At 43.1% G+C, this 22,868-nt stretch overlaps 1 protein-coding gene across 3 annotated transcripts in view; it reads left to right on the top strand.

The window, feature by feature from the left end:
* Positions 1-1,982, top strand: part of LOC129495490 (cytochrome b5) — a 37,247-nt gene extending 35,265 nt beyond the window's left edge. For all 3 annotated transcript variants that reach the window (XR_008661534.1, XM_055303039.1, XM_055303040.1), the window contains exon 5: positions 423-1,982. Coding sequence is in view for 2 of the 3 variants with exons in the window: in XM_055303039.1 (XP_055159014.1) it covers positions 423-504 (82 nt within the window). In the remaining variant the exon portion in view is untranslated. The remainder of the gene's footprint in view (positions 1-422) is intronic.
* Positions 1,983-22,868: the final 20,886 nt, after the last annotated feature.

The following is a 22,868-nucleotide window of genomic DNA, read 5'->3' as shown; positions in this document are numbered from 1 at the left end:
AGTGCTATTTTAAATTCTTAATGTCTGTAAATAGAATAGAAACTGTAAGGAATATTTGCTTTTGTGAACTTATGATACGTTGTAACCCAGAGTTTATGTCCTTAGATAAGTCACTATTCATAGGTAGCATCTGTTGGGGGAGTGATTCATAGCTCTTTGTATAAGTCTATTTATAGAAATAGATTTACGTGGCTTGAGGTTGGGGGTCATTAATTTTCTTATAAAGCTAGAACAGTTGCTGGTATAGTAGAGCATGTGTTGCACTCACGTCGCTTTCAACAACTCAGAGTTGACTTTTCATCTAGGTAGATTACAAAGATAATAAAAACCTGCCATGTTGATTTTCGGTAATTAGAAGTAGCCAAGGTTTTGAGTCCTGTGTGTCAAACAGCCGTACAAACATCATTGCTGTTTCTTTCCAGCTGGTGGACCAACTGGGTGATCCCAGCCATCTCAGCACTGGTGGTAGCCCTGATGTATCACTTCTACACAGCGGAAGATTAAACACATTCTCAGAAGCCAATGAAAGAAAAGACTGCTTTGGACCGGGGAGAAAGAAGCCAGTGTTAACTGCTTCAACTGACAGAAACTTTCCCCCCCAAAATAATTTTAATACACCAGTTTCCCTTTCTCCTACTTTGAATCAAACCAAAAGAGAACTCTTCTGTTCTTTCTACTCCTGAACTCTTAGAATGTGCCTTTTGTTCATCAACTTTTTTTGATGTTCCATCACTACGTAATTTACTTATTATAGGCGTGATATTTTAAAAATATATCCGGCTTTTAAAATACACCACCCTGTTTGCCCGTCTATTTAGCATATAATTGTCCTAAACATTTAGAATCTGATTATTTAGCAGAGTCATTTAGTTTGCTAATCATTCAGACCCAGGTAGTCTATATGACGTGAGGAGGGGAATGTCCTTAGATCCCTCCTTCATATCTCCCTGAGCAATTCAGTACCTGCCTGCCCCAGCATAGTTTCCTTTCCCAGAGAATTAAGAAAAGCTCAGAAATGAAAGATTTCTAATTGTTCTACGTGAAATAGATGACAAAAAGAGAAGGTGGCCTGTAGTACCTATGAAAAAGATCTCATCTCTTTTTTGATTAAAAAAATATAGTCAAAAGAAAACCTCACAACTGTGAGAGGACATTTTAGCTGTCCCTTCTCACAGACTAAAGATTAACCGAAGAGATGCTTAAAGTCTAAAAAAATTCCTCATTCAGAGGCAAAAACTGTTTATATACTCATTAAGGAAATGTTGATTTCCTATTTTGCAAAAACAAAATTTGAGAGAGATAACGGGACATTTGGAATCTGATTTTTGAAGAAATTTAGCTGGTAATGAACCATGAGGAATTCTAGTATGACTCTGCTCATTTTTTCTTTGGAGTTCCAGTAGGCTAATTCTGTCATTTTTGTTTGTTATTCTCTGCCCCATGCTTTTTTTTCTTCTAAATGTGGAAACTTAAAGGATGAATTAGATTCTAAGTACTTTGCAGTTAATGTATGACTATGCAAGTTTCCATTGGCCTTCTAACCACCTGATAAGCAATAGAGTTCTTCAGAAATAACTAAAACACATTGGAAAGGAATTTTTAAATTACAGAGTATTGTTTAAAAAGAGGCAACAAACTCAAAATTGAGTCACTTGTGCTAAGCCCATGTCACCAAACCAAGACTGATTGCAGTTTCAGTCTCTCCCAAGAGTGGAATCTTAAGTCAGTCAGTCTCGGATGATCTGGTCAGCACTAGTGGAATAATCCCCAGGAGACACCCTCCCCAACCCATGACCCCTCAAAGGAAGGTGATTTTGCCTGTAACAATCAGCTCTGCTAAAATAATTTCCTTGTCCCGCCTCTTTCTGCCCATAGAAGTTTTCCATTTTGTACAGCTCTTTGGAACTTCTTTCTCTTTGCCGGATAGGATATTGCCCGATCTATGAATTGTTGAATAAAACTGATAAGATCTTTAAATTTTATTCAGATGAATTTTGGACTTTAACAGATTGGGTGGCAGTGATGAGATCTGAAGGAAGCTTCTGACGGCCTTGGGGGGTAACGAGAAACACAGGCATGGTACCCCACGAACTGCATTCTCTGTGTTTCTCATCATTTCCAAGGGCCATGGGCAAGTTCCTCTCAGCTCTGAGCTCTGCCTTCTTTGTGTCAAGCTCCTGACCTAATTGGCTTTACAAGGGCTCATTTGATTTCAGTCCCTGAACTGTTGGCAGTCCAGTCTGCAGTTTTCCATCTGATCAGAATCCTTAGTTGTTGGTTAAGTCTCCAATTCCATGTTGCCCCTGGTTTAGTCCACGGTTCTCCATTTGTTTGGTTTAGTCCTGTCCCCAGTCCCATGCTGGGAATTGCTGGTGGTTGCCAACTGGGGTCAAACTGGGTGTGACTTAAGCTGGCCTGGATCCAGCGTGTTTTGTGTAGTTAAAGGCTATTGTTACTGGGAGTCTTGGAAGCCAAAAGCTGCTTGATTGTTGAGTATAGGTTGAACATTTAAAAGCTGTTAGAATGCTTGCCACCCAACTTTATCCATAAGTTGGTCACACAACAGGTCAGATTGACATTAGGTCACCCGCCAACCACAAGAAAGTCTCCATGCAGTAAGGTACACTGTAAAACCCACACAATCTGCAATCCACGGACACATCCCCTTAGGTATTAGTTTGGCTCCAAAAGACACAAAGCCTTAGCTCAGAGTTGAGCACGCCACCTTTTGATACAACTGCTTATTTGATGTCTAAGAACTGCGGTCCCGGAAGCTGTAGATATTTACAACAAAGTTTTACTAAATAGGATCTGGAATTATAATGGCCATTATGAAGAACATTCCCAGTAGACAAGATCTGAAAACAAGGGCTCACAAACCAAACAGAATGGGTTACTTCAGGTTATGGGATATCCTCCTCAGATGTCTTAAACTTCTTGGTCAAAGGGTGAACTAAGAGGCCATAGTCGAAGAATTTCCTATACCCAGGAAGGATCCCCAAAAGTTTCCTGAAGAATTTAGAGTCATTATCAGGGCCAGTGAGCACAGGCTTCCAGATCTCTGTGAGCTTAGGCACATGCTGGTCAGCGCTGAGGAAGCCCAAAAATGGATGCAGGAAGCAGATTGGCATAAACCCGAAGATATTTAGGAAGCAGATTGGTGTAAACCTGAAGATATTAAGGATCCTCGCTCTTAAACACACTTACCTCATGGACCAGAAAAAGTTTATAAAATGGTGATTGACCTTTTAAAAGCCATTCTCAGAAGGAATTTTCCCTGCCTGCCTTGTTTGGTTTATTATTCAAAGAAAAAAGATGAATCTGTGGCAGACTTTAAAGCCTGTCTGGAAGCACTCTTCCTATGGCATTCCCATTACATACTATAAACAAGGTCACCCAACATGCTCTGTTGCCCTATTTGTAAATGGATCTGTTCTTGAGACTAGGAAACTGATTAAAAATAATAATAAACAGGGTGGAACTGAGCTCCCATCAGTCTGACAGAACTTATGACTGCAGCTGAGTATTTTGAATGGGACTTGGAAACAAGACCGTCAGCAAAGTTGGTCAAGTTAGTGGCCTTATGGATCCCTCATCTACTCTCAAAAGAGAGTTCCCATATGGGTCCCCCCAGAGTTGACAGGACTCTGGGAGATTTTTTTGGTAAATGGCTGTTATTCCCTTAAACAGCCAAGGAAAACTGAAAATGAACGGAAAACCTTGCCAGATTCTGGTGGATAACTGAAGCTACACTCTAAGACCACTTGGATCCTGTGGATGAGGTCTTGGGAAAACTGGCAGAGGCTGGCTAAGGGTGAGGGTCCTTACCAGAGTCAGCTGTCCTGGATCTCTGTCTGCAGTACCTAGTTGAGAGGGGAAAATAAAGTCCTTGAGTTGTCTTTCCAAGTCCAACCCACTGGTTATTGACTCCCTCTCCTTCTCTCTCTCTCCCCCAGTGATAGGTCTTCCCTTCTCCCTTGCCTCATTTTGCGTCCTAAGAACCTACCTGGCTTTGCTTTCAACCTGCCTTGGACACAACAGTTGTCATTTCTTCCTTTGGGCTGTCTTTGGGAGTGACTCTCTGGATCTAGGGAAGATAGTCATCTTTTCATGCTTTTTGGGGGGACCCCTCTTACATCTGAGAGGGGATGTTCAATACTGCCAAAAATACTTATTGTTTGTCCTAGCTGAAAACTAATAAAATTTAAAGGATTTTTGTAAAGTACCTCTGTGGTCAAAAGATGGCCAAACTGGAAGCTGATACTCAGTGTCTGATAGAATTTTATTTTAGGCCTTCTCCCCTAAGCTAAAATAAAACTATGCATCCAGAAAGAAAGAAAAACCTTCTGAAGGCTTTGTAAAAGATTTACTAAAACATCCCAAAGACAAACAGGTCTAAATACAGAACATAAACATCTTTGATTTTCATCTTAGTTGGAAATCCTCTTCCTGATATGAAACAAATTGAAGATAGTGTGGTTAGATGGACACATCAACCCTTCAGTAGAATTAGGCAGTAATCCAATTCTTAGAGGAATTAAGTCAACTGTCCTTATCTTACAAATCTTAGTAAAACTAGAAATGCAGCTCTGGGAACAATTCAAAGTTCATCTATTGTTACCAGTCCTGAAACTGCTTTGATTGCTCTCAAAAGGCTTGTAAGTATTGTAAAAATTTCTGACCTTAAGAAACAAAGTTTCTTCTGGGAGGAACCTGCTTTTTTTTTTCCCCCTGTGCCTTTGGGATGTAAATGTTCTAACGGGTCTTCTGACAATCCTAATTAGGCCATGTCTTTGAAATACAAACTTCAGGGAGGTAATTCTTACCGGAAGAAAAGCAAAAGGGGGGGAGGGAAGGTGATTGGAAACGTAGGCAAATGAATAAGTGTCTTCTCTATAAAGAGCTTTAGTCTCCTGAACACATAACCTTTACTTTTTCATCTTCCAGACACGCGATTTGGATCCATCTAGTGAGTTCTGCATTATTCTACCTATCTCATGGCTAAAGTCTTAAAACAAAAGCTATTAGGTCTCTGTTTTCTTCTGTCTATATGTATACATATGTTTATATATACACGTATTGTACATGTGTGGTATTTTCCACCTCCAGATGATCTTGCCAAAATTAATTTGTAAAAGAGCTCTATTCAATTGACATAAAGAAAATTAGATGGTTAGATGAATAAAGTATTTATAAAATTCTCAAAAATAGACCTAAATGCTTTTTGAGATCATGTGATCTAGGAAAACACTCAGTATTAAAGCTGATTAAAATTAATTAGTTTAATTGAAATAGACATGTCTGTAGAATTATCAATGTTAAAATAACACACACGTTTTTTCTTCTATCTGGATTTATTAATCAAGTAAGTTCATGTTATCTCAGTTTATAAAAATCTGGCATCAGGAAAAATGACTGGGTATGATATTTAAATTTTCATAAGTAAACATAATTGTTGAGAGAACAAGTGAACCAAATAGAACTAAATAGAATAAGTGTTAAGTGGGTCAGAAGTTTTTAGTTGAACTTTTTAAATAGTTTCCCCAAATCTTTTTGGTAACCTGAAACCTTGAAGTTTTGTTAAGTTAAATTAGTCATTGAATGCCTAGATCATTACTTAAATAAAATATTGAAATTAATTTACTGAATATGGATACCCTTTTCTACTTTTTGGCTTCTAAAGACAACTAAAGCTATTTGAATCTATGAGTAAATATGTTTTGTGCCACAGTGAAAAAGCATGTGTTTCTAGAAAATATAAAATGTATTTATGAATTTGCCAAGCCAGAGCAGGCTAAAGTAAAAGCTCACAATTGTTAACTTCCTGGTTTTCATCAGAAATTAAGGTTTTTTTAAGCATTAAAAATTGTAATGTATGTAAGGTACTAGAAATAATAAGGGACGATGTATTTCTGTATGCAAGGAAAGGAAGATGTGTGCTTTTGGTAAGAGATGATGTGAGGAATGAAGATCCACTTTTGTTGAGGGAAAAGAGTGATTTTGCACTTAAGTGAGTGGTTATTTTCAGAATGGGAAACAGGAAAAATAAGACAAAATTTGAGGGGATATTTAAAAAGTCGAAATTTGTGGAAAAGAAACCTTTACAAAAGGTATGCGTGGTCAAGCTGGCTAAGATTGGAACAAAGTTAAGATTTTTTTTTAAATGAATGAATTTAATGTCAAAAGTAATCTGCTAGGGCACCTGGGTGATTCAGTCAGTTGAGCATCCAATGGCTCAGGTTATGGTCTCAGGGTTGTGAAATCCACTCCTGCATTGGGATCCATGCTTAGCATGGAGTCTATTTGAGATTCTCCCTCCATCTCTCAAAATAAATAGATAAATCTTTTAAAAAAAGATTTTCTTCCTCTGCCTCTCCTCCTGCCATGCATGCATGATCTCTGAAAACAAAACAAAAAAACATAATCTGCAAAATTGGAATTGGGTGTTCTGTTAAAAGGGCAAAGTGTTCTTGAACTTTTGGTCTGCTTTTGATAGGTTGTAAAAGGATTTTACTTTTTAAGTAATCTAGAAAACAAAGATTATATGGTTTATCAAAATAATTTACTGTGTTCCATGATAGGTTTATCAGGTCTTTGATTACTAAAGAAAACGGAGTCTTCTCTGTTGAAAAAACTAAGGTTTTTTACATAACTATTTAACTTTTTGTATTTGCCTGAAGTCTTTGTCATTATGATTGAATGGATAACTAAGTATTGTTTCACAGTGGCCCATAATCCTATTTGACCAAGTGTTTTATTTATTTATTTTAAAAGATTTTATTTATTTATGAGAGATAAAGAGAGGCAGAGACATAGGCAGAGGGAGAAGCAGACTCCCCACAGGACTCAATACCAGGACTCTGGGATCATGCCCTGAGCTGAAGGCAGGTCTCCACTGCTGAGCCACCCAGGTGTCCCTTGACCAAGTGTTTTAAAACCTTTTGATAATTTTGATAAACTTTCCCCAAACCAGATTCTAATTGATGTCTTTCTGAGCTGGAGATAACTTTGGGATTTTCCAAAAAGTCCTTGTCGCATCCCAGAAGATTTGTTATCTCTCCTTATCTTTTTAGAAAGATGTTAAAGTAATTAGTCTTATCAATAGGTTACATGAGTATTGTCAAATAAGTCATACCAAGCCTTTTTTGTGTTGTATAGGTATAATAAGTATTCCAGAAATTGTAGAAAATCCTAGAAATTTGATATGTCCTGCTATAATGTTATTAGTCATAATTTCAGTTATCTTAAAATGTGTATCACAGAAATAACTATATTTTCTTTTTAAATGAACTCTCATCAGATTTAACGCTGGACATTGTACAATCTTTTGTCATTTACAGTTACTGTTTTACACTGATGCTTTTACAAAAGTGAGACTGATGGAAAGGACCCTACTAAGAACTCTTGATCACTGACACTGCTGCCAAATTACAGAGTGTCAATACGTGGTTGCATATGTCACAACTGAAGAAGGCCCCACCAGACATCTGGTTCTGTGCAAACTCCAGAGACCTCAAAATCAAATTGACAAAAGAAATAGTCAACATCAAAGTAGACTGCTTCCACACAAGATGCCAGATCAAGACTTCATACTTTACCTAAATGAAACCCTGTCCTCTCTCTTCCCCTCACTCCAGCATTGGCCTGGAAAGATGACACCACTGTGTATCTCTCAGGCCATTGCCAAGACAGAGTGCAGGAGACTCTGGATTTGTCATCAAAAACTCTGATCTCTCCATGATACTGGAGCCCCCTGGTCTTCCCTGGATCAATTTCTCTTCTATTCCCAATGTCACCATAAACTACAGTTGATTCCCCCCCTCCCCCCGCTCCTTCGAAGCCACAGACTCTGACTTTTATGGCCAGAACATCCAGTGCTTTGTGTTTGCCTTTGGATTGCTTTAGAGAAAGTACTGCTTTAAGATAGAATAAGGTATTTTGTATGTGAAATTTGAGCAAAACAAATTATTTACAGTGAACAGCGACATCAGGTCCATGTACAGAATCTGTGAGGCTGGACTGATCCAGTGTAAACTCTTTCTGCTCCTCTCTGACTGTATTTGTGTTCACCTCATCTGGAGGTACATTTTGATTTGGCCCCAGAGTGGGGAACACTCATACTCAGAATAGTACAGAGGCCCCCTTGAGAGATCAGGGTCCACTCCTGTGCCATCAGCATTTGCAACATGGGCTTGCCTATGAGGTGAAGGGGAATGAGATGGTCCATGCTCTCTGGGCAAACGGAGAGGGGCAACAATAGGTGAGGATGTTCCCTGCAGGAAACCTGGATGTCCATCTCAGAAACAATAGGAAAGGATAGGAGGTGTAGGGTGTTTCCATCATGATGGATGAGGAGGGGGATGGTTCTGTCAGGAGGCATATTCTGCAATACACACACGTTTGAGAATTTGAGAGTGGTGAAATCATTACATAAAATCTGAAACCTAAGTCATTATCACTTGTTTTTTGATTGTCATGTGAACATTTCCATCAAGATCGAAAACAAATCCCAAATTGTAGGTGGTGGGAACAATGCATCTGTCAGGGAAAGTCCTAAAAATGAGGAAATGAGCAGTGTTTGTTTTCCTGCTTCTCTCTACTCTTGCCTCAGCCTGGTCACAACCCTTTTCCTACTGAGGCTAGTTAGTAACTGCAAAGAATCCAGTGAGTCATGAAATTCACTATGAACCAAAGCCTACACTGTGAAAGTAGAATTTCTGACATATCAAGGGGAGTTGCTTTAAGGAGGGTAAGTGGGCAGCAGGTCTTCTCAATCCCACACGTGGTCTCTGCATCTGATGATATTTGGAGTCTCTCTAGGGCCAGGCTGAGTTTACTAGAAGCACCCGAAGCACCCGTAGCTCCTGGCATGAGGCCGTTATGTACTCCATCATCATATTGCCTTTAAAGAAGAAAGAAGCAAGTGAAACAAATTTTCTTGTGTCGACAGCTTAGGTCCCTCAGGGAAAAAAAATGCAGAATATGCAATTTCAAACATTTCATATCCAGTCCATGTAATGTAAGGAATCATTGAAATGGTATGTTGTCACTTTAGATGAGAAATTTGATTTAATATTCTTGGAGCCATGGGGAATTCTGGAAATAACTGAACAATTAGAAGTTCTAGTAGAAAGAATTTGAAATTCCCGTAATTTTAAGTGATGTGTATCCTGTGGTGAACACTCCATAATTTTGAAAACTCTTGTTTTATTATCCTAATATTTTTCTGAACTGAATTTCCACTTCATGATTATACTTGTCATGTCAATAGCTCTTTAGGAAGGAATCAGTTGAGAATGGTCATGGAAAAAATTAATATTGTCACAAAGAGGAGTGGCATTACCTTCACATTCACTTCTTAGTTTACCAGTTCAAGAACATGGTAAAAGATCTATAATTATCTTGGAAGAAAACAGGTCTAAATCTTTATGATTTGGATTTAAGCAATGGTTTCTTGATAATACCAGAAGCCCAAGCTACAAAAGAATAAATAAATTGAACTTCACCAAAATTAACAACTTTTGTACTTCAAAAGACACCAGCAGGGTCGCCTGCTGGGTGGCTCAGCGGTTTGGCACCTGCCTTTGGCCCTGGGCGTGATCCTGATGACCCAGGATCGAGTCCCGCATCAGGATCCCTGCATGGAGCCTGCTTTTCCCTCTGCCTGTGTCTCTGCCTCTCTCTGTGTCTCTCATGAATAAGTAAATAAACTCTTAAAAAAAAAAAAAAAGACACCAGCAAGTAAGTGCAAAGACAACACACAGAATGGGAGAAAACATTTGCAAATCTGGTATTTAATAAGGGACCTGTAAAGAACTCTTACGACTCAATCTAACATAACTCAATTAAAAAATGGGCAAAATATCTGATTATACACTTCTCCAAAGAAGATATACAAATGGCCAATGAGCAGGTGAATTGAAGTTTACTATCATTAGGGAAATATAAGTTAAAATAACAAGATACCACTTCATACCCACTTGGAAGGCTGTAATCAAAAATTCAGATGATAAGTGTTGACAAAGAGGTGGAGAAATTGGAACTCCTATGTACTCTTGGTGGGAAAGTAAAATGGTGTAGCCACCATTTTACAGAAAACAGTATCACAGGTCCTTCAAAAGTTAAACATAGAAATACATGTGACCCAATGATTCCACTGACAGATATGCTTAAGAAAATTGAAAACAGATGTTCAAAAACGTGTGCATGGATGTTCATGGCATTATAATTGCCAAAAAGTAGAAACAACCCAAATATCCATCAACAAATGAATGGATTAACAAGAAGTATTGATTGATTGATTTTTGTAGTGGAATAGTATTTAACAGCAAAAAGTGCTATATGATAGGGTTACAGCATGGCTGAACCCTGAAAATGGGATGGTAAGTGAGAGAAACGAGCCACGAAAGGCCAGATATTGTTATGATTCCATTTATATGAAGTATTCAGAATCTACAGAGACAGGAAGTGGTTGGTTAGATCTGGGGAAATGGAGAGTGGTGGCTAATGTGTGCTGGGTTTCTTTACGGAGTAATGAAACTGTCCTAAAGTTGGCTTGTGGTGATGGTTGCATGTATCTGTGAGTGTACTAAAAAGCCATGGTATTGTACAGTTTAAGTGGGTGAGCTGTATAGAGTGGGAATTACGTTTCAGTACAGCTGTTAAGAAATTCGACATGATCCAAGTAAACTCATCCTCTAAGAAATTGTTCTCCTCTGGTTGCCTATCTCAGAAACATCTACCCAGGTCATGCCAGGAATAGGGGGTGACGTCCTGCCGCCCCTCAGCATCGCCTCCTAAAATCAGCCATCTGCTAAATGTGGTGTCCCGTAAGGTGTGGGATGCAAAACTGGAGGAGGGGCTCTTTATTTTTTGCCCTGTTATATAGTTTGAATGAAAATGTTTGACTTCTGCAATTGATAGTAAGAAATAGCTGGAATGATTGATGACTCTAATGCCATTGTCTTTCTGCACCTCCCATGCCACCACTGAGTTTACACTTTCAGGTCTTCTCTCCTGAATTGTTGCTGCAAGTGCTCCCTGACTCCTCCCACCTGGATCTGGTCATGCTATTATTTTGTTTCATGCTGTGTCCTCAGAGTCTTTTCCAATTCCTGGAACAGAGGTATTTGTTGACTGAAGAACTAAACTAAGAGGTGAAGTCCCTTAGCTGCTCCCCCACTCACCATCTCTACTTCTAACCTCCAATCCCCATCACCATCAGATGATTCGTCCAAAGATACCACTTTGATGTCACCCTTGCCCAAAAGCCTTGGCAATGTCACCAAGTCTGGTAGTGCTGAAGGCACTTGACAAGCTCCTCCTCAGCCTTTAAAGATAGTGATTTTCAAGAACTGCGGCCAGAAGGCTGAGTGTTGTAGGTTAGAGCACAGGCACATTTAGACTCCAGCACTCCTTCAGCATAGCATGAGGTGCAGAAAGATGTTAGTTGACAGAGCTCTGATGTTCTTAACTCGCTGGATCCTGTTGCCTGATGAAACCCTAGGAAAGGCCACGTTAGTGCCTCGATCTTGGAGCCTGTCCAAAAGATGAAGGATGAGGGAGGGTAGAAGGTTATCAGTAGCAAACACAAGGGAGGGCCAGGCTGGCCGCGTATCCGAGGGTCAGGGAAGTTCTGTGCTCTTGATTAGCTTATGCTAAAGTCCCCTTTATCTCTGCCAAGCTGCGGTATCTCATGACTTCAGCAAAACCTGCCCCCAACCTGAGTCTGCAGACTAACAGGCTAGTAAAGTTTGCTTGACAGCAAGCCCAGGACCCAAAAGCCTTCCTTTTAACTAAAACCTACTGGTTTGGGGGGCCCCAAGTGACGATCTCCTCAGAAAACTGATTATTTCAGCATTCAAGACCTACTACTGAGGCTTAGCAGTAACTAGAGAAAACATTTTTTCTCTTTCCTCTTGGTGTGATCTTGGTCACTGATTTGCCCCCAGACACTGAATATGACTTAAAGCAACTCTGTGTTTTTGGTTGAAGTTTTCATATATTAGAGAAAATCCTTTCAGGGAAATCATGGAGTAGGTCTTTGCTCTAGTCTCCAGAACTCTTGACTGTTGATTATCTTTCAGGATCATCTGTGCTGAGCATTATGCCTATTCTTGGCTGGTTCCCTGTGTTTTTCAGGTCCAAACCGGATTCCATAGCCCTTTCAATTCTCTTCTCACCAATTCTCTTGTGCTGTGCCCGGCTTACTCTCCTCAAGGATTCCAGATCAGCTTAATTAAGGCTGGGAGAAGAACAACTGTTCTAGTGCATTCTGTCTGTGTAGAAATTGATTCCATAATGCTTACAGGATTGGTTTAGATTTCAGGTTGGCTGCCTCCTTATCTTCAGATTGTGGTTGAAGCCCCTTTAACTATGTGTGGACGGTTGATTCCTCAAAGTCAGGTAAACTGGGAAATCATTTTAACTTATTTTAAGTTTACTCAAGTGTTCATTTATTTTGTTCAGAGCTTTTAAGTGTGGGTCCACCGATTGCATCAGTAACGCATCATTTAGATCTCCCTTGCTCTTATGGCCACAGTATTTCTGGAGTTTTAGAATTTCCTACCTGGTCTTTACAGTATCTTGTCTGCTTCTAACCAGCCTTTTGAAAACAACCCCTTGACCAAAGCTTTCAAGCGCATTCAGCTTAGTCTCTGCAGTCTTTATAGGAACCTCTCTTCTTTTGCACAGTGTTTTTTTCCAGATTACTTCATATTCACTTAAACAGTGTAATTGCACCTACAGATACAGCTAATATAAATAAGCCGAGTAGGAACAGATAGAGCTGATAAACACCCCACTAGATAGAGTGGGGTGTGTAGGCACTCAGGAAGGCAGGCTCTTAATGGAGTGTATCAGTGTGTTGCGGGCATTGGGTGTCACGTATTTCAGAGGCCCTGGAGAGAGACAGCTAATCCCATGATGAGATTAAATAGAGATGGACGATTGAGCTCCTACTGTAATTTAATTTATACTGCTGACTTATTTGTTCTCACCCATCTCAAGCTCATGTCGTAAATGGAAACTTATGCTTTGTGTTAATGTTCGTGCGTTCTCTCATAAACAACTGCCTCTCTGACAGCAGTGCTTATGCTTACCTCTCAGAGAAACCCGGAGGAAAGATCTTTCTAGTAACTTCTGGTGCAGCTGAATAACAAATTAGGCTTAAAAGAGTGGCATCTATAGTTAGGGAGGCAGATTTAAGCTTCATGAAGCAGCCCCAGGAGGTCATTAGAGCCCCACAAAATACATGAAACATTTTGTTCGTATGCATGGTTTTCCGAGACAGGTATTAGTAACTTTCCTTAAATTCTTAGGGGGCCTGTTATTCCCCAAAGATCAAGAACCACTAGTTGTTAAGTGTAAAAATGAAGGAAAAATCATCTCTCTTCAGGTCATGACTGTCCCTAAAATTTACCCCTCAACTATGCGTGGCGTCTGGAACCATCTTGGCCTGAGACACAGGTCTGAACAGGATATCATAGTCCCTACCCCCAGGATCCTGCATCCACGGGACCTGCAACCCATGGGAAAATAAAATATACATGCATGGAACACTAGTGAACAGTGTTATGAAGTGGGGGAGGCAGCAGAAAGGGAATGGGGTGTGATTCTAGGGGAATTAGGAAATCTGAATTGAGGACCTCAGAGTGCAGGTCAGCATGAGGTGGGGGAATGAGTCATGCAGGTGTGTTGGAAAGCATTCCCTGAGTGGGTACAGCAAGTGCAAAGGACCTGTGGCAGTGGTGCACCTGCATATTTGAAGAGGAACAAGGAGGTCAGTCTGCCTTCAACAGCCATCATCCAGTTTGCATTTTGAGGGAGCTACCTGCAGATTATAGACTATGGATGGTCAAGAGCAAGTACCCAAACCTAGGAATAAATATATGTATTTGTAAATATGTTTTTCTGTATTTAGATTTTTCAAAGTGGGAATTTTTAAATTACTGTTATTACTTTTGTACAGATTTATAGAAAGAAAACCAAGGGATATAAATCATAAATACATGAAAATAAAATTTAAATTGGTGGCCACATAAAAATAACTTACAATTAGCATTTATATATATACACACAAATAAATAAATAAATAAATAAATAAATAAATAAATAAATAAATAAATATATTCTTCCAGAATTACTTCCCGTATTCCTTTAGAAAAGTGTAATCATGTTGGCAAGATTGTTTTTCACTCTACAATAAATAGAAATCTGTCCAGATTGAAAAGCAAAAGGCTGTGTCATGGCTGAATGTAGTCCATTATGCACTGTTACTGTTTTCATCGTAGTAAAATAGTCATGCCACCGCTTTTAAAGGAAATTAGCAAGGCTTCCACCCTGGCTCCTCCACGAACATTCTGCACACCAGCTGCCTCAGTGAGTTTGTTCAGTGAAGCATCTGGGGCCCCACCAGAAAGATGGAGAAGCAGTGAGCTCAGCGGTGTTAATCAGGAGGCCTTTGGAGCAACAGCCCTCCAGCCCGGAATGGGTTGTTACCTAGGGCTGCCCTCTATCATACCACCTGCAGGAAGGACCTCAGGTGTGACCCTGTGACTCCCTACTCTCCTTCCGAATCCCCCAATGGGACACCTTCCAGCCACCATTCAACACAGGGAGAGGTTTTCATACGTCTGTGTTTACAGAAAGCCCTTGACCTACAGTCAGGAAGCTGAGCAAGTTGGAGAAGGTTTTGGGGGGCCGGCGTGGGTATCTGGGAGTTGGCGTGCCCTTTAGTCCAGGTTGGAGACCAGGCTCAGAGGCGTGAGCTCTAGATCGAGGGGCCTGGGTGGCCTGGGAGGAGGCCGAGCACCGAGGCAGGGGGAGGCCAGGGGCGTGCAGGCTCAGAGCCAGAGGGAGAAGACGCTGCCCCAGAGGTGTCCCTGCGGCGGGTCACAGCAGGCTCGCCCCGGCAGCCTCCTGGAAGGGTGGCACGGCCGCCTCCTCCCCACCACATGCTGAGGCAGGAAGCTGCTCTAATCACGGTGTGGAGGGAGAGGCAGCGGAGGCACAGAGGGGCACAAACAACTCACCCGAGGTCACCCATGAGTGTCAGCTGGGCCCCAGCTCCTGTAGGGCTGGCTCGGCACCCCTGTGCTAGCCTCGAGCCTGAAAACTTGCCCTGGGCTGGTGGCAGAGCAGTCCTGGTGGCCTTCCCAGGGGAGGCTGCCTTGTCAGAATACTGGCTGGCATGGGGGCAGCGGGTGGGGTGGCCGCCAGGGGCTGTGGGACAAGGGGGCTGCCTGCGGGCTGCAGGGTCCTGGGCTGGAAGGGCCAAAGAGGCCAGAATGTTCCAGAGGAATTGGAGAGAAGAGGTGAAAGGGAAACGAATCCATGCCTCTCGTCAGCCACGAGGGGAGGTGGTGGAGATAATGTGGCATGTGTGGAGAAAGGAAGGGGAGGTGTCCGGCACCCCAGGGACGCCGGCTGGGTTTGGTGTTCCCAGCGAGGCACATAGGCCACTATCCAGGTCCTCTCAAAGACCCCGGAGGCCCCACATGGCCCCACATGGCCTCCTCCCCTCAGGTGGCTGTGAACACTCAGGGCGCTTACTGAGAGCACAGGCTTGTTCTGGTCACAAGCACTGAAGTGCCAGCCCCCCCGCCCCCCCGCAAATGTCCATTCCCATCTGGTTGCAGTACCCAGATTTGACTGCAGGAGCCCAGCCTTCCTTACTCAGCTATGTGATGGGTGGGATTGACCCGAATCCTGACTCCAGCACGAGCCCTTATTAGCTTGAGCTAAAAAAAAAAAAAAAAATGCCACCTTGCCACCTCCTGACCATAGCGAGAAAATATTTCACTCAGTCAGAACCGAGGAGGCCGAGCTGTTGGCCAGTGTTTGTGGGGAGGTGGAGCTCCTTCCCTCTGTGCCTCTGAAGAGACTGATTCTGCTTTCCTGGAGGATAGGGCGTATAGATGTATGTTTTGGCGTGTTGCAGCCATGTTGACATCATGAGATACCTTGGGATGAGGACTCATGTCTGAGATGAGCCTGTCCCCATGGAAGGCAGACTGGGAAGATGGGGAAATCTGAGTCCTTGGAGACACTTGCTAAATTGCTGGATCACGCCTCTCCTGAAGCTAGCTTGATCTATCATGGGGCTTTTTATAAAGTTGGAAGCATAGACCACTGCCGACAATTTGCTGACCTACAAGAATGGCAGTTTCTTTCAGTTCCACCTGAGAGCTGAAATTCATAAATCCCCTTGATTATCTGAGTTTTAGGTGAGTTTTCTATCACTTGCTACTCAAAAGACACGCTCCTGTGGCCAGTCCACGGGAGACAGGTATGGGCACCCTTGGCTTCACTGACCACTGTGTCCATCAGTCCCAGCCTGAAAGACTTAGGACTCAGAGCAAATCCCAGCTCAGGTAAGCAAAAGGGAGCAGGTTAGTGTTTGGGAGCCCCCCTCAGGTGAGAACCATCAGCAGTCAAGGGGGTACCCACCATCTCTGTCATGCATATTCCTGCAAACATTAGCATGGACCCAAACAGGAGCCTTCTCCTAAATCCTGAGAATGCACCCAGGATCCCTCATGGTGCACACAAATGTTTGAGTTTTTTTTTTTTTTTTTTTAAACTTTGAGTGAATATTTGGGACGAACAGAGGGATTTGTGTGTGGTGGGGTACATCAGCCCCCCACTGGTTTGCAGGCTATGAGAGGTTTTCTAGCTTAGGACATGTACTCTGTGGACCACTGAGCCCTCCTGCGAATGCTAACATTGCTCTAACGAACTGCAGGCTAAAGCAGGAGCCATGAGTCATTAGTCCTGAGTCATCGTGTTTCATCAAGTGATAGACGTTTGCTCATGTGGGGGAAGAGAAATCTTAAGTCGGGTTGCATGTGTGCTCGCCCTCTAGAAAATGTGTGTGTTTGCTCATGTATCACATTCAGCCTCCTCTGAGCCACAGGAGCTGCTGGGCAGGTGGAGGCTGTGCTTGGGGTGGGGTCATGTGCCCTCCCAGCCCCTTGGCCGGCCCCTGCTGGGGTAGGAGCTAGTCCCCAGGGGGGACAACACCTGCTTCATCCACCAAAGAAGGCCAGGCTGATGCAACACAACCTGCCTGGGTCAGTTTCAAACCCTGTCCCCAGAGAGAAGGGGACGTACGTGCTCCTTCCTGAGCCTCAGTGTGTGCAGGGTGGCCCAACTGATCCAGCCAGCAAGGTCATCACGTCCACAGCCAGGGCTTTTAAAATCCCTACACCTGGGATCCCTGGGTGGCGCAGCGGTTTGGCGCCTGCCTTTGGCCCAGGGCGCGATCCTGGAGACCCGGGATCGAATCCCACGTTGGGCTCCCGGTGCATGGAGCCTGCTTCTCCCTCTGCCTGTGTCTCTGCCTCTCTCTCTCTCTGTGTGTGACTATCATAAATAAGTAAAAATTAAAAAAAAAATCCCTACACCTTCTTTCTAAGGGGCATAAAATGAGGGCCAGATTCCAAACACCGCTTGGCATTTGCCTTTATGATGTGGGGATTTGACTTCATAACGGTGCAGGGCTTGCTATTTGGGTGAGGAAGGTATATTCTCATTGTAACTGCTTCTTCAACCACCTTTAACTCTTGTGTGGGCAGGAGAAAAGGAATAAGGTAAATTTAATACCTCTGCCTGCCTTTGAGTATCGGTCTTAAGTTCAGCCAAACAATGAAATGACAAGATTTATCTTCTAATTTTGCATGTGATACCATCGAATTATTATTATAATTTCACGTGACTTAAACCTCTCAGCTTTTACTTTCAGGAAATAACTGAGCTCTCTTCTGAGGAAGCCTGCCAAGGAGCCCTTCCGCAAACCCTTTCTGAGATCACGCAGGCTAGAATAGCCAACTGGAAACTAATTTCCTAAACACCATGAGTCACTAATAATAAAACATACAGTAATAAAACAACTAATAGATAACAAAATTATTTTAGATAATAGTTCAGAGGTAGGTTATTTGGGGGCAGATTCGAGGCCAACTCACCTTACAGTCAACTTTCCTGGAAAGTCCAGGAACAGAGGATAAGTAGGAGGGAAGCATCTCACATTGTACTAATTGATTTGGATGCAACTGGGTAGTTGGCAATTACTCGGTTGCATTGGTTCCCTGGGTCATACCTGAAGGTGGATATTTCTTATAATACAACTTTTTTAAAGGATTCACTTATTTATTTGAGAGAGTGGGAGGACGGGCAGAGAGAGAGAGAGTGAGAGAGAGGATCCTCAAGCAGACTCTGTGCTGAGCTCAAAGCCCGACACCAGGGCTCCATCTCACGACCCCAAGATCATGCCCTGAGCCAAAGGCAGATGCTCAACCACTGAGCCACTCAGGTGTCCCTTGATAAACTTTTATTTTATTTTTAATTTTTTAAAAAGATTTTATTTATACATCATAGACACAGAGAGAGAGAGAGAGAGAGAGAGAGAGAGAGGCAGAGACACAGGCAGAGGGAGAAGCAGGCTCCATGCAGGGAGCCCGACGTGGGACTCGATCCCGGGGCTCCAGGATCGTGCCCTGGGCTGAAGGAGGTGCTAAACCACTGAGCCACCCAGGGATCCTCCCTTGATAAACTTTTAAAGGAGTGCATGAGCAGCTCAGTCAGGTGAGCATCTGACTCTCGATTTCTGTTCAGGTCATGATCTCAGGGTCATGAGATCAAGCCTTGTGTTGGTCTCCGGGCTCAGCAGGGAGTCTGCTTGAGATCCTCTCCCTCAGTCACTCCCCCCCACTCGCATTTTCTCTCTGTCTCTCAAATAAATAAATAAATAAATAAATAATAAAATAAATCTTTAAGTTGAGGGGACGTTGATCATCTGTACTTTATTTGGAGCTACATATGTATGGCTCAGTTATACGGAGCTTGTATAGGGAAGAGAAATGTCAAGGGTTGAAGTACATCTCCCCCAAAAGATACGTAGAAGTCCAAATCCCTGGTTCCTGAGGATGTGATTGTTCAGAAATAGGGTTGTTGCTGATGTAATTAATTATCATGAGGTCAAGGGGTGTGGGGCGGACTCCTGATTCAATACGTCCTCATGAGAAGATGGTTGTGTGAAGACAGGGACACCCATGGAGAACGCTGTGTGCTGACAAAGGGCAAGATATGAGGGATCCAGCTGGAAGTCAAAGAAGGGCAAGGACTGGCCACAGCCACCAGAAGCTGGAAGAGGCAGGAAGGCACCCCTGCAGGTGTCAGAGGGAGCACAGCCCTGTTCACACCTTGATTTTGGATATCTGGCCTCCAGAACTATGAGAGAATACATTTCTGTTGTCTGAAGCCGCCAGGTGTGTGGTCTCTCGTTACTAATCCAGGAAGAAGCAGGGTTGTGTCCCATTCGAGACAGTGGGTCAGGGAGCATCTGAGCGGCCAGCACTTTTCTCTGTCCCCTGGCATCTTGACGTCCTAACATACCCAGATATTTAAGCAAACAAGAAGGTTAAGGTAAAGATGTCAATTAAGTAAAAAGAAACATAAAAAGGCAAGCGATTTTGAGGAAGTATTTTGTCTGGAAAGCTGTGAGAACTGAGATGTGTTTTTGGTTTTCCTTAAGAACGATGCTAACAGGATGCTTCCTGGTGATAGGACCGCTGCAGAGAGAGCGGTTCACCAGAAATGAATGCTGACAGCAGAAGTCTTGGATACATTTGGCGACTTCCCTCCACAACTGAAAAAGAGTTTGCTTTGCCTACGATCACCACGCACAGCTTGTTGGTGCTGGAGCACCAACCACCTGCGAGCGCCAGCTTCTCTGGGCTGCCCTGTGTCATGACTCCTGGAGGGGTTCCCTGCCTTGTTTCTTTGTGTCTCTTTTTGTCACCCACAGACACCCAGGCATGTGCTCTTTGTCTCTTCTTATCAACACATCATCCACTGGGTCTGCCTCTCCCTGGGTCCCTGGATAACTTCTCTTCATATATTAAAGGGCTGACTTGACCATCAGCCACATCCAGGTCATGGAAAATTCTCTCAGAACTCAATGTCTTCAACAACTAGGTGGCATGCAGATGATACTGGATAATCAGGTTCTTGCTTTATGTTTTGCTGGAGATGATAATGGTATCATTCTGGACTGTGAGAGATGTGTACTGAAGTGTGTTTACAATGTGTTTTAGTATTTTCTTGCAGAAAAGTATGGGGGAGCACAAAGTAGGGGGGTGAAATAAGAATCATGAGCCCCAGGCAGTGCAGTGTGGGTGGGGCTGTGCTCACCGTGTCTGCTGCCTGTGTTTCTAGGAGCTGCCCCTCAGGAAATAGCCCCCCCCCCCCGCCCTGTACAGGTCTGCCCATGATGCTCGTTGCTCTTGACCTCACCTCCTGTCTCTCTTCTTTCTCACCCAGGCACAGGCCAGGCCTTCTCCTTCTAGGATTTCCTGAAGTGCCCGAGGGTGCAAACTGTTCCTTCTTACTTTGTAGGTGGCCTGACAATTGGTGATCTAAAAGATATTTTTGACATTATTTTTTTAGCAAGTGGTTAATGAATAGCTTCCTTTTTTTTTCTTTCTTTCTTTTTCTTTTTTTTTCCCCTTTAAGAGTGAGCTGCTTCTTATGCGGAGAGGGGAACCTCTTACACCGTTGGTGGGAATGCAAGCTGGTGCAGTCACTCTGGAAAAGTGTGGACGTTCTTCAAAAAGTTTAAAATAGAGCTACCCTACAACCCAGCAATTGCACTACTAGGTATTTACCCAAAGGATACAAACATAGGGATTCGAAGGGGCACCCGCACCCCAATGTTTATAGCCACCCTGCGGCTGGGTGATGATATTTAACTGTCAGAAGCCTTGACGGTACCTAAGTCTGTGTAGACGGGCCTGGGGTTCCTAACCTTACTCTGGCAGAGTAGACATTGTCAGGGCCCCATGCGTGTCCTTCCAACCTGCCCAGGAAGTCATTCTGGGGCAGTTCCCATCAGAGTCATTGGCTTCTTGTGTCTCTGTGTGAGGCATTCTCTGGCTTGGCCTGGGACCGTGACTGGCCTGCTAGTGGGCAGGCGTGATGTGCCTGAGAGGTAATGTCCCAGGAGTGACTCAATCAATGGGGACAGGAGTGAGTGGGTAAATACTTGGTTTCCTCTCCTCTCTGGGGATAATGTTGAGACGGACTCTTTGCCCTCTCTGGAGTCACCTGCTAGGACCAAGCCCCAGTTACCTGTGACTATATCCCTGCCTCATTATCACCACCATCATGGTGTCTCTTCCCTTCCCTGTCTCACTTCCCCACTCTGGGGTCACCTGTCACATAAACTATTTGTACTTGTAGCCTCGTCGGAGGGTCGACTTTCAGGGGACACCTGTCTGGGACCTACAGACTTCTCATCTTTATAGCTGTAAGAATTGTCTATTTCTAGAAAGTATAATGATTGATCATTGCCTTTTACTCATCTGTGCACTCATTTATTGAGCAAGTATTTATCGAATGCTGCTGTGTGCTAGAACCATGACTTAGAGATACAGAGCTGCAAGGACCTAGTGGGTGGTCAGCAATTGCTTGGAGGAAGCGATGGAGTGGGAAGGGTGGGGGACACCTCTGTCACAGCACATTCAGGGAGCCCAGAATGACAGGCAGACAAAATATAAAGTAAATGTACTTGGAAGGTAGTATTAAAATTAGAATGAGGTTTCTTTCCAAATAAGCACCGGAGTTGTACAAAGTCTGGCTTTCCCTCAAACAAAATTTTCACTTGCAGTACAATCTGTTGCAATTATAATTGATATTTTGAGCCATGTCGCAACACAGGTTGGATTGGTACAATCATGGCAGGACTGATTGACCTCAGCGGGCATTTAGAAGGCAGCACACTATTGCCTCATCTCAATTCCCTGCACCACAAATGTGAGTACACCCTTTGTTCTTGGTGGCCGCCACCAGTTGATTCAGAAGGAGCACTGAGTTTGGAGTTGGAAATGGGCCTTAAGTTTGTGAGTGGCCTTTAACTGACCTTGACCTTGGGCAGTAAGTCCTGCAACTTTTCTCAGTCCAGATTTCTTGTAAATTATAAATTATAAAACCGTAAGATAATGGGCCAGGGATGAGCAGCATTGTGCTGCACAGAAGCCAATTTGAGACGAACGTGGTTTCACCTTCAAGAGAAAAGTGGTAACTTGTAAAATCAGGATTTACAAACCTGTGTCTGCAGTATTTGTGATTTCTTTCTCCTGAAATCAGATAGTGTGTTGGGTGCGGTGGCATCGAAGACCTCTTGCAGATTTAGAGGCTTGGCTATCATTATTCTAGCCTCAGATAATAACTAGAGTTTAATCTGACATCTTTTGAGATACTTGATATGTCTTGAAAATGATATATACAGGGTTACAAAAGAGATGTTTGTTTTTTTTAAAGATTTTTTTTCTATTTGAGAGCTAGGGAGTGAGTGAACAAGAAAGAGCAAGCATGAGTCAGGGTGAGGGGCAGAGAGGGAGAAGCAGACTTCCCACTGAGCTGGGAGCCCGACACAGGGCTCAATCCCAGGACCCTGGGATCATGACCTGAGCTGGAGGCAGACACTTAATTGGATGAGCCACCTGGGTGCCCCAAAAGTGATATTTTTAATCTGTGACCTATATGTACCTTCAAATAGTTCTGAATATATCTGTGAACTTGGAGATGTCTCAGGTGGGTGCCAGGGCAAGTGAGCGATTCTTCTAGACACTGTCCCAGCTACACAGAGCAAGGGGTGCTCATCTCCATATGTATCACAGGGATCCACTGTGCCCACAACATCACACTGGGAGTGATGAACTCCTTATCAGGCAGAAATATTTGCTTGTTTGATTTTCCCTACATCATACTTACTTTCCTCTGGTTGTTGATTCACACTCAGTCTTATTTATAAGTCACGAGAGTTCATTCAAATGCATCACCTCAAGTCCCTAGGACCCATGCACACC

This window comes from Nyctereutes procyonoides, unplaced genomic scaffold (assembly GCF_905146905.1).
Source record: "Nyctereutes procyonoides isolate TBG_1078 unplaced genomic scaffold, NYPRO_anot_genome, whole genome shotgun sequence".
NCBI lineage: Eukaryota > Metazoa > Chordata > Mammalia > Carnivora > Canidae > Nyctereutes > Nyctereutes procyonoides.
Note: the sequence above shows the minus strand (reverse complement) of the source record. Positions and strands in the feature narration are given on the sequence as shown.